Here is an 11,602-nt window from a genome sequence, read left to right as displayed (position 1 = left end):
ACACAACGGGAACTTTATATTATGTGCATACAAATATATGTGAGCGATTGCCTCAAAATTCATAAATGTGGGTTATGGGCTAAATGAGATAAATAGACCCTTAGCTAGCAAGCCTACTAATACTTGAACCCATTCTTGAGGCACCAACATATCAAATGTCATTGTTTTCTTTTTTAAAGCCAAATAATACAAACACTAAAATATACAATAGTAGGATTTAGACTCCAAACCTTGTGAATCAAATAGATAGACTTTGCCACTTAACCATATGTGCATTGCTATTCTAAATGCGCATAAAATTATATATGTATACATATTTAATTATAAATTAATTAATATAAAATTATTATAAATAAGTTAATTTTACTTATCTTATTATGTTTTTTATGTAATAATTAAATAAAAGAAAAATATAAATTTATAAAAAGAATTATCAATATTTTTAAATAAAATGGGGTAACAAATAGGATGAATCACACATTGTTAGAGAAGGCGAGGTGTATGTTATCTAATTTGTATTTAGGAAAATAATTTTAGGTTGAGGCACTAACATGTGCGTTACATCTTATTAACAAATTACCTTTTACAACACTTGAGAGCAATACTCCCATAGAGATATGATTTTGTACTCACCATTGCATGTATTTGGTTGTCCTAATTACTACCATATTTTAGAGAATAAGTTAAAACTTTGAGTCAAGAAAGCAATTTTCTTTCATTTCAGTAGTGGTGTTAAAGGCTATTGTTTGTTGTGCGCTTTGCAAAGGAAAATCATTGTTAGCAAGGATGTTGTGTTCAATGAAGATGTTATGTTGAAAAAAGTTTGAATGCAAAGTTCTAAGAAAGAATGTTCTTCAAAAAGAGTTTCATAGAAGGTGAAGTTTGAAGATCCAGTTGAAATTGCTAAGATGTCTCCTTTAGATCATTCATGTATGGGTTGAACATTTTTGGAACGTGGCTACAAGATCTTTAAAGAAAGTTTGGTTAGCTTCAAATCTCATCAAGTTCGAGATTGTTAAATGTGAGTTGACTTTAGTTGTTCAACCCAATATCACAAGACAAAGTTTAGGTCTTAATATTTGAACCAAAATTTGTTTTTTCTCAACTACCAACAAAAAAATTATCTAGTTTAAATATTGTGCTAACTCAAATGAATCCATAGTCAACCATCTCCACCTTTGCAAGATTTGAAGCTAACCAAACTTTCTTGAAGGGTCTTACAATCACGTTCCAAAATTGTTTAATCCATCAAAGTTCTCAATTTCAAATTTTGTATTTGAGATCATAGTCTTTGTTGATGTTACACTATCTTATGCTTTGATACTAATTTGTTGTGCGAAAACAAAATGAATTTGTGAATTCTAAAGAAGAATAAAAACAAATCCATAAAAGATACCAATGATTTACATGGTTTGACGGTGTGTCTACATCTATGGTAATAGCAAGATCATCTATTAAAGAATTCAAAAGAGTACATAATAATTACAAAGTGCTCTCTATCATAGCTTCTAGGTTTTCTCCAAACGGTTTTATCAGGACTTTCAAAAATGGAAAAACTAATACAAAGAACATTAGTTATTATTTTTATTTCAACCTCCAACAAAAGAAATATTTGGTTAAGGTATTAAGGCCTAAACTTTGTCTTGCAATAGTAGGTTGAGTAACTTGAGTGAAGCCACATTTGACAAGATGACGTCACTTCGTTGAGAAATGCATATATATATATATATATATATAACACAAAAAAATTGTCTAGGATTGAGAATTTGAGTTGGGTTGCTTGGGCATACCCAATTTGTTTGTTTGGATTTAGCTTTATTTAGCATCCAACATAAATTTTAGCTGATAGTTGACCCATTTTGCTTGATTAGAATTGTAGCCCCATTTGGATTAGAATTTTGAAACTCATAAACCTTGTTTTAAAATCTAAATTGAGCTTTATATATGTTTCTATAATATTATTAAGAAAATTTATAAATACATATGCTTAAATTCTTTTTGCATCCACCCTATTTACACATCTTAGTTATGTTCGCTTCTTGAGTGTTGAACATTTAAGTTATGCACGATCTTCTAGGACTGAATACCATAAATTCTATTTTATTTATTTATTTTTTGTTGAAGGATACTTTTGGGGTTTCATTAAGGGACATTTATGTCATAAATTTTTTTTATTAAAAGGGTGGATACAAGGAGAATGTAGATAAATGCATTTATAAATTCTCTATTATTAAAAGAGATTCTAGCCTAAGAACTCGATTTGAGAGCCAAGAATAATAATGTTGCTTCTTAGTCACGGCTCTTTTTGAACTAATAGGAAATTTGCTTTTTGTTCAATGAAAATAAAAATTAAATACGAGTCATTTGAAATCATAACTTCACTACCAGCGTCCTAGCGAAGGTTAAAACTAAAAATTATCCAAACAAAACCTCAATGGCAGCACACGCCATGGTGGGCATGAAAGTTGAGAGATCGGTGGCAAGAAATAGTCTTATAAAAGAGATTTGAAGGTACTAATTTTTCATCATTGATCAATGGACAGTTGAGTGTCGAAATTTTAGTATTTTTTCTCCTCAACGTAGACTTGGATCCCCACTGAAAATCAGCAAGTGAGAATTATTAAGTCAGGCTTCGACCTAATTGCCAGGAGGTTCAAACCATGTTGGCAATCACAATTTTGATTTGTGGCGAAGAACTGGGGAGTCCAAGCAGCTCTTCTCAGGGGGTCGTGGAAAATAAGTCTTGGCAAATTAAACATATTTTGCCCGCAAATGCAAATCTCCCAACACCCAAATCAAATTCTCAGCTATTAACCAACAGAAACTAAATGTTTTTAAATTAGTCTGACCGTTACAAAGGCAGCAACTTAAAACATATATACCGGCCCCATGGTTCCTCATGTAAAAAATAAGCTCTTACAAGAGGCATTACACCAGAAATCGGTCGCTTCTTTGATCTCATTCTAACTGATAAACCGCAACAAAGGGCATCAACACACTCCCCATCCACAGCTTCCCCTCCCTCTCCTCCACCTCGCTAACTGCTCTAACAACCTTCCCCTCACTGTCCTCTAATATTTTCACAAGCTTACCTTCGGGGCTGTACTTGACAACCACCGCATGAAGCCGGCCCCCAATGTGAAGCAGGTACTGGTACCTTGTTGGAATCGGGAGCTTCAACAAGAACATCCTAAGTTTAGGGTATAGCCCACATAGATAACTGTACATGGTCCGGCGGCAGTGGATTGCCACCCAAAATTCACCCTTTTCATTGGTTCTCACATTATCAGGATATCCAGGTAGGATGGCAAAAACTTCTGAGGTTCCAGCTTTGTCACCCTTCAACCAATACTTTACCAGTCTGCAGCATAAAAAAGAACAGAGAAATCCTTCAAATTAATGGTCATTACGATTATTTTCTAAGCTCCTTCAGGGAAGATATCCATAAAACTTTTCGATACTCATTGCATATATGAATCACACGCGGCACACCATGTTTAAGTAATTTTGCTCAATCTACTGCATTTAATCTGGAATTGCAAATATTGTGACAAAAGCAAAAAACTAGCTGCATGGTATAAAACCTTATTTCCAGTGATCATTTTGGGAAGATAAGTTGAGATGAATTATCTTAGCCTTTCCAAAAAAGGCAAACCCAGATTCGATTTCTCCCCCTCTTTTTCTCAAGCAATTACTTCAACAATGATCCCAAACTTGGCTATTTTTTGCCATGATTAAGCAACCTGTGTCTCGAATTATGGATATCTACAGAAGCAGCTCCACAGGTTTAATTTAAATGCAACCTAATACCATTTCACATGGACTAGTAAGTAGACTCACCTGCCAGGAGACCCTTCACATAAGACCAAGAAAGAACCATCCTTGCTCAGAGATACACCATTAGGGAACTGGAGTCCCCGCAAGAGGACAGTGGTTTCCTTCGTAAGAGGATCATATTTCAGGAGTCTCCCACTATCCTCTGAAGAGAAAACCAACTGCATGAAGTTTCTGAAAGCAAAAATGCACCAAAATCAAGGTGCAAAATAAGAAGGTAACAGCAAAACATCTTAGCAAAGCAACATAAAACACTAAAGATACTGATATAAAATAAGAAAACAGGGTTAAAACTTGAACCTAGCAGTCATCACCCAGAGCTTGGCTGTTCTAAACCAATAACTAACGTGATGAATTTCTGAAAGCTTTGGTCTAAGAGTTTGCAGGGCACATCAAGTTTTTTCCGTTCATCAACAAAAGGTGAGGCAATGTGAAAAACTCAGATTTAAAAAGTCCTTACATGCTGAAAATAATTCTAAATCAGAATAATTGGGAAAATTTTGTGAAGTCATGATGCTAGTTTCAAGAACAAAATTTTGGGAAAACAATTTTGCACAAAGGAAAAGTAGCGCATCCCAAATAATAAGCATCTCGAATTTCCTAATATTGTCAACATGTGTGTCCAGTCCCTTTCGAATGACACTGGCAATGCAACTTTTAAAGAACTTGACTTTTACTCATTTAATAAATAACTCTATACTCAAAAGGACAAATGTCACTTCCACAATTATTTTTGGATTCCAAAATGATACAGTAAAATTGGCTTGATTGTAACTACTTGAGAAAAGTTTGGGTTAATTCAGATAAGAATTTATAACAGGCTATCTAGACAAATCAAATCATGAGAGTAATTGAAAATTATCAGTATATCACTCATCAACAATTTAATGGTATAAGAGTATGATCAGTGAGATTGTAAAGATTAGTCAATCAAGTTATTCTAAATATTTCATGGGAGAAAAAGAAAAGTCTCATTGGTCACAGCAAAAGGTTCAACTGTCACAACTCCGAATCACATTCATGATGAGCTCCTCTCCTAGGCTCCTGACTTCATCATTTTTCCTTCACTGACCTAATAGCTTTTATCTGATCTGAATAAATGTAATAAAGAAAAAAGAGATTGAAATAATAAACTTAAATTGCTACATATTCTGGATGTGTTGTACTCATGAAGGTGCAAATTGTGTTTATTAATACCTCCTAAATAATTGGAGCCATTTAATAATGCAACAAATTAAAGGGCTCTATCCATGCAGAGATGCAAAAACTTCAAGAATGTCAATGTCAGCTTCTAAAATAGGAAAAGTATTGAAAGACTACCTCCTTTGGTATTTGCTACTGCTATCTGTAAAATAAATATTCCCAGCATCATCAATATCCAGATCATTTGTGAATCTCAATGGCACCCCATCTGCCTCAGTCACTAGTGATGTTGCCAATCCACCTTCTGGCCCCACCTTCATTAATCCAAGATATGAATCTGCGATATATAAATCACCAGTTCTCTTATTAAATCGGAGTCCCAAAGGCCTGCCGCAAATGTGCTCATTCTTCAGGTAACTCAGAGGCGAGGGCTTTGGATCACATAGTTCTGACCTGAATAATCATAGATGAGCCAAAAAAACACGTTTAGAAAAAAAAAAAAAAAAAAAAACATATTTCAAACACAAGTTCACCCAGTACACCTGGGGGAAGCCTTCTTTTAACAGAAAAGCAAAGAGAAAATGACCCACAATTAGTTTTAGATGAAATTTCATTATCAAATAATAGGTTGCATATTGTTTGAAAGATGCATTCTCAAAATGGCTCTCACTTCAGAAAATGAAAATAGCAAAATCTGTGAGAATATGTAATGCTCTATTGCTCTATTTTCCTTTTCAGCTCTCTGAGAAAATTTCTAACAGAAACGTGGAAAACAACTTATCAGATATTTAGAACAAAATAAGCTTCGATAACTTTTTGCTGTGAAATATGTCTTCTGCCTCACAATTGTTTTTTTTTTCTTGGAAGCAGAACAATTCCATATCCGAAATCAAGTACAACCTCATATCCACTTCCAAGGTGTCTCAGAAACAACACAAGATAACAGATCTATCTAACTAATAATATACTCCAAGGGATTCTTGAAGCATATTTATAATTAGAAAATTCATCTGATGGTTCAGTGAAGATCTCTTTTACTGATAACCTCACATGAGATTTTTTAAAGAACCCATGTAGCCAATAACAAAATATCCTTTAGCATTTTTGACTGCAGCACATGGGTGTGCCTAAGATTCTGTGACCAATATCCAATGTGAACTATCAACATTATACAAGAGCATCATTAAATGTTACATATTGCAATACCAGCATATAAGGGATCTTGGCATCCACATGATAGGTCCCTTTCTATTAAATTACAACTATAAATTTATCATGACATGGTGATTTCAGTGATTCAATTTCAAACTAATTCACAGGATGATGTAAGAGTTTGAGAATGATTCATACAAAAGTAGGGATATATATATATATACATGGGTGGGTGCCTATCATGTTATTTCAGTTTGATACATTTAGATGTGAGTGGTCCCTAAGACCTATGGGACAAAGAGAGCCAGAACCATATCTAACAGGATAAGAGGAAAGCTCTTGCCATTGAGGAAGAGGTTTGTGCAAAATGCAATTAATTTACATGGTGGGGATGAATTGAGCTTAGTATTTTATCCCCATCAAATGTCAATTAATCGTACGAGGTTACCATATAGAAGGGTGGCCACTACTGACAGAAAACTTTGAGCTGGATTCAGCCCCTTCTAGCTTTATGTGATAGTACAGATATAAATAGAAAATCATTTATAAATGAGGAAAACCAGCATTCCTACAAAACCACCTTGAAGCCACCAGCCAAACTAAACTTGACAATGCTTATTAAGAATTATCAGATTTTTCTTTTCTTTTTTAATTTTTAAATATCCTCATTGTAGGAACTTGTTCAATCTATTAATTGGTGATTTGAGGAAAAAAGAAACTTGTGAAAAGACCTAAATTTTCTGGTTTCATAAAGAATTATCTAATTGATTGCTCTGGCAACTATTCAATTTCACCTTGAATGTCGTAACTATTTTGTTCTTGCAAAGTCAACTTGACATATCAAGTACTCAGTAAAATAATTTTACTTATATTCCTTCCATCTGAGTTGATTTCTATGGTGAAAACTACAAAACTAGCATTAAAGTAAGGGAAATTATCTAATAGCCAGGTTCAGTGATATTTTGTTCAAACTAATGAAATTTCAAATGATGGTTTATCTTTGATAATAAAACCCACTCAGTACATTCTATTTTACAAAGGATGAATCATCTTGGAAAACCCCAATTAATGAAAAAAGAACTTATTTAAACCACATGGATCCTATAAAAACACATGGCTTCAAGGTGTTGTGTGAACATAGAACAGTGAAGACAGTAAGGATGACAATATCAAATGATGAGTCTGGAATCAAAATCAGGATAATTTTACACTTCCGTCATCACATTAAAAATCATTCTTAGTCTTAGATCTTAGCAGCACTAGGATAATTGACCACAGACTAGGTGCATCATTGGTATAAATAAATTCATGGGCTTCCCTAATATGTATGTGTTCGTGCATTGAAGGAACGGTCCTCTGTTGACACATGACACCAATCCAGGTATCAACAAAAGCAGCAGGCTAACTCTCTATCCAACAAAAATAAAAGCAAGTAATATAAATCACTAAGTGAAAGGCATATTTATTCTTCATAAGGCTAAGTGGATGTTTGGTAAAACTTAATTCTTATTACTTAATGACTTAAGTTGACTTTAAGTTAAATTGTTTTTAAGTTGTTAACTTAAAATTTATTACTTTAAGTATTAAGGTTGTTTAGTAAAATTAATTGAAAATTTATTTCAAGTTATTAAATTGATATCTTTACCCTTATTAGTTATAATTAATGTTTATTACTAAAAAATTTAACTAATATTTATTTTCAATAATCTTAAGCAATAAATTTGTTTATTTAAACATTTATACTTAAAGTATAGTAGATTTATAAGACAACCTTAAAATATTTATTATAAAATATGAAGTCATAGTTGTTGAATATATTCTCAACAAATAAGAGAAAAAAAAATTAAGAATAAGCTAGCTATTTTGACTTGATACTTAAAGTCATTTTTAACTTTAAGTTGTAAGATTAAGTTATTTTACCAAACATGCTTAATTTACTTAATAACTTATTAAATTATCAAATCTTTAGTAAATCAACTTAATGACTTATCAGGAAATACAACATAAGTATTCATCAAATTTGTACAATCTCCTCTATAATATACTCAGCAATCAAACTTAGGCATCCAACTGCTCACTTTGAGCACACTAGCTGTAGTCTTTCACTCTTTTTGCAGATCCCACAGACAGCCCGCTGCTTAGATTGAAAATCTACTACCTCATTGAAGAGCTCCAAAGAGTTTGGGCTCCAACATGTAAGTATATGCATGCTATAACAGAAAGAAATGAGGTAGATAATGACTTAAATCAGTTACCTCCAAATACATATGTATTTACCGAAATTGCCTATAAACTTTCTCCTTTTCAAATTTGCAAGATTCCATATTCATTCTCTTTTCTTTTTTCGTGTTTATTTATTTATTTGACTAGATGTTATAGATGTAAATCAGAAGAAAGTGGACTTATTGACGAGTCATCTGATTGATTTGTAAAGAGGCGGATCAAATATGCCATGATGGTGGGCCTAAAATTGGACAATATCTATGATTTCTATCATGTGGCCGGAAATGTGCTGAGAAAGATGTTCCACCAGCTCTGACAGAGAAAATCCTATCCGTTAAGCTGATGACATTTATACGACACCACTCCGTGCAAACGTGTTTAAAGCAGTGAGTATAGAATTCTGATTTAAATCAATCTTGTGGTATAGAGTCAGAGAATATATTACGATATGGATAAACCGGGGCAAGGGCTCAAAAGTTGACCTGTTGGGAGAGGTATAGGCGAAATCGGACCAAGCCTCGCCGTTCCAGAAGAGAATCCGGCCGTCCGCCACGCCGGTGTAGGGTCCACGGCCGAGAGGATCGAAGGCTACGCTCTCCGGCCCCTGAACCTGGTTCAGGAACTTGATCTCCGCCTTCTGCAGCAAGTTCCGATCATCTTTTGCTGCCGGAACCTCCGACCAGGGAGGCATCTGCACCAAGTGAGCTTCGAATTCAGGGAAATTGGCGATAGAACTGTGTTTGAGAGGGTCGATGCCGCAGTACAGAGCCAGGAGGAGGAAGAGGGCGGCGAGAAGTCCGCCCGGCGTCATGGCCGGAAACAGAGGGGTTTTTTTAGTCCTTGTTGTGAGAAGTGCTAGATGAGTTAACCGATGGTAAACTAATCGCTGATCATGCTTTGGTTGGTTGAAAAGGGGTAGGTGAGGTTTCTGCTTGACGCCTGATGGGTAGGTGGCTGGTTTCTACAGTTTGAAAACGTGTCGGAATGATATCGTATGGGGGTGTGAAATTGAATTTGGGCAGGTGACAGGAAAGGGGTGTGAAATTGAAAACTAATCCCAGCCGCCTCTTTTGAGACCTGAACTTATTTGAACATTGTTACCCTCGTTTATTTCCAAGAATATATTTATTGGCCGTGACCCATTGAGCATCAACATCATTTTATAAGCAAATCTCCAAAAATATCATATATATATATATATATATAATCACTCCTTACCAAAATTAGGTGTATCTAAAACTATTTTAATAAAAGCTCAATAAGAAGTATAAAGATCAAGTATATATGTTTTCAGAAATGAAATAAGAAAGGTTTATAACATGCTTTCAAACACATCAAAACAAACTTATATTACATATGTACTTGTTCTTACAAATTATCGATTGGCAATGGGTACTTGTTCTTCATTGTTGCCTTTCTTAAGCAAATATTAAGCTTTCATAATTGAAATCAATCGCACAAGAGTATCAACAATATCCCCTTCAAAACAAAATTCAAGTTGACCCAAAATTCAAAAGGTTACCTTCTTGTTAAAACAAACAACCATGACATGGTAAGCTGTTAACCAATCCATTCATATTATAATATAAAAAATATTTTAAATTCAAAAGGATCATGTTTACCGACAATTCTCTATCCCTAATGAAAATAGAATCATCCATAAGAACCTAAGTACCTAAAAATGACTTCCCAACAAGTATGGAAACAAACATATCAAACTCCAATGAAGCAATAGACAAATTCAATAGATCAACAAATGATGCAAAAATAAATGAATGAGTAGCTCCTAGGTCAAAAAGAACTTTAGCTCACAAGGAATGGAACTAAAGAATACATGTGACAACATCGGATGAAGCACGAGCATCTTGGTATGTCATGGAAAATACTCTTCCTTGAGTTTTTGGCTTAAACTTCCCTCCTTCCAATTTTTGAGCTTAAGAATCTTTTTTTTTTTTTTTTTTTTTTGTGGACAATCTTGAATCAAGTGCCCTTTCTGGCCATAATTAAAACATGCACTAGTCTCTTGGTAGCTTATGGTACCACCATGCCTCTTACCACACTTAGTATAAGGTGGATAAATCCTTGGTTTATTCCTTGAGTTGGCTTATTACCCCTATTCCCTAACTAATTGGATCTTTTTTCTGAGCTTGATTGCTTTGTGCATTATTAAATCAATTTATTTTACATTGTCTACCATTTCTGAGTATGTTTCCAACTTAAGAAAAGAGAGTCTATCCTTAAAAAATGGATTCAAACTATCTTGAAAACAAAATTCCTTATGCTCCTCATTGGCTATATGATTTGGAGCAAAACAAGAGAGTTGGGTGAATATAGCCTCATACTCAACCATTGTCGTATCACCCTATACAAACGGTGTAAATTCAACTTCCTTTTGATGTCAAACATTCTTAGGAAAATATTTCTTATAGAAAACCTCCTTAAATTGATCCCAAACTAAAGGTTCTTGATTCCCTAAAAGTCTTTCCTTCATTCTTTACTAGTGTTTTGCCTCTCCTCCCAACATAAAGGTAGTAAATATTACCTTTTATGTCTCAAAACAATCTAAAACATCAAAATACTTTTCTAGGTCAAGAATCAAGGACTCTACCACTATTGGACCTAGCTCCCCTTTGAAAAAGGGAGGACTTAACTTCTTAAATTGCTCGAAAGTGTTCCCACTAGAAATAGATGATTGGCATTGTGGCTGGATCCTGGTAGCTTAGGCTTGAACCTCAACAACTTAAGCTTGAACTTTTGCAACGTGATTTGGTGCTCAATTAGTCTCTCCCAATTACCCGTAACTTGGGTCATTCTCTCAACCATTGGAACATTTACCTTTCCAACTATTCTTAATGGTACATTATCTTTCAATGGTTGACCACTAGATGTAGTACGCTTGGGAGCCATAAGAACCTATTCATCTCAAGGCACAAGAAGATTAGAAATTGAAGAAATATTGAAAGGGTTTGGAATAAAATAATTTAATTACTAAAAGATAATTAAATTATTTTTGAAATTAAAAAAAAAAAAAAAAAGATTCTTGTCATACATGATCTAACCTAACCTTAACTATGATAAGAAGTCTACAACAACCATATCTTACTACTCTGATACCACTTTGTAATGACCTTGACCTATAGGCTAAGCACCAAGATCAATTTACAACCAAATCTCCAAAAAAGATCATATATCTTAAAAATGAATAATAAAAAATTATACTTTTTGCACGAAATTCATAATCCAAATATGA

General features: G+C 33.9%; 1 protein-coding gene across 1 annotated transcript; it reads right to left on the bottom strand.

Moving 5' to 3' along the window:
* Positions 1–2,779: 2,779 nt before the first annotated feature.
* LOC117916466 (protein STRICTOSIDINE SYNTHASE-LIKE 3-like) lies at positions 2,780–9,340 on the bottom strand. The gene is made up of 4 exons (XM_034832522.1): positions 8,835–9,340; positions 5,155–5,430; positions 3,841–4,008; positions 2,780–3,361 (listed from the first exon to the last, which is right to left on the bottom strand). Exons 1-4 carry the CDS (start codon positions 9,161–9,163, stop codon positions 2,959–2,961), a joined length of 1,176 nt encoding a protein of 391 aa, XP_034688413.1. The 5' UTR covers positions 9,164–9,340; the 3' UTR covers positions 2,780–2,958.
* Positions 9,341–11,602: the final 2,262 nt, after the last annotated feature.

The sequence above is a fragment of the Vitis riparia genome, chromosome 6 (assembly GCF_004353265.1).
Source record: "Vitis riparia cultivar Riparia Gloire de Montpellier isolate 1030 chromosome 6, EGFV_Vit.rip_1.0, whole genome shotgun sequence".
NCBI lineage: Eukaryota > Viridiplantae > Streptophyta > Magnoliopsida > Vitales > Vitaceae > Vitis > Vitis riparia.
Note: the sequence above shows the minus strand (reverse complement) of the source record. Positions and strands in the feature narration are given on the sequence as shown.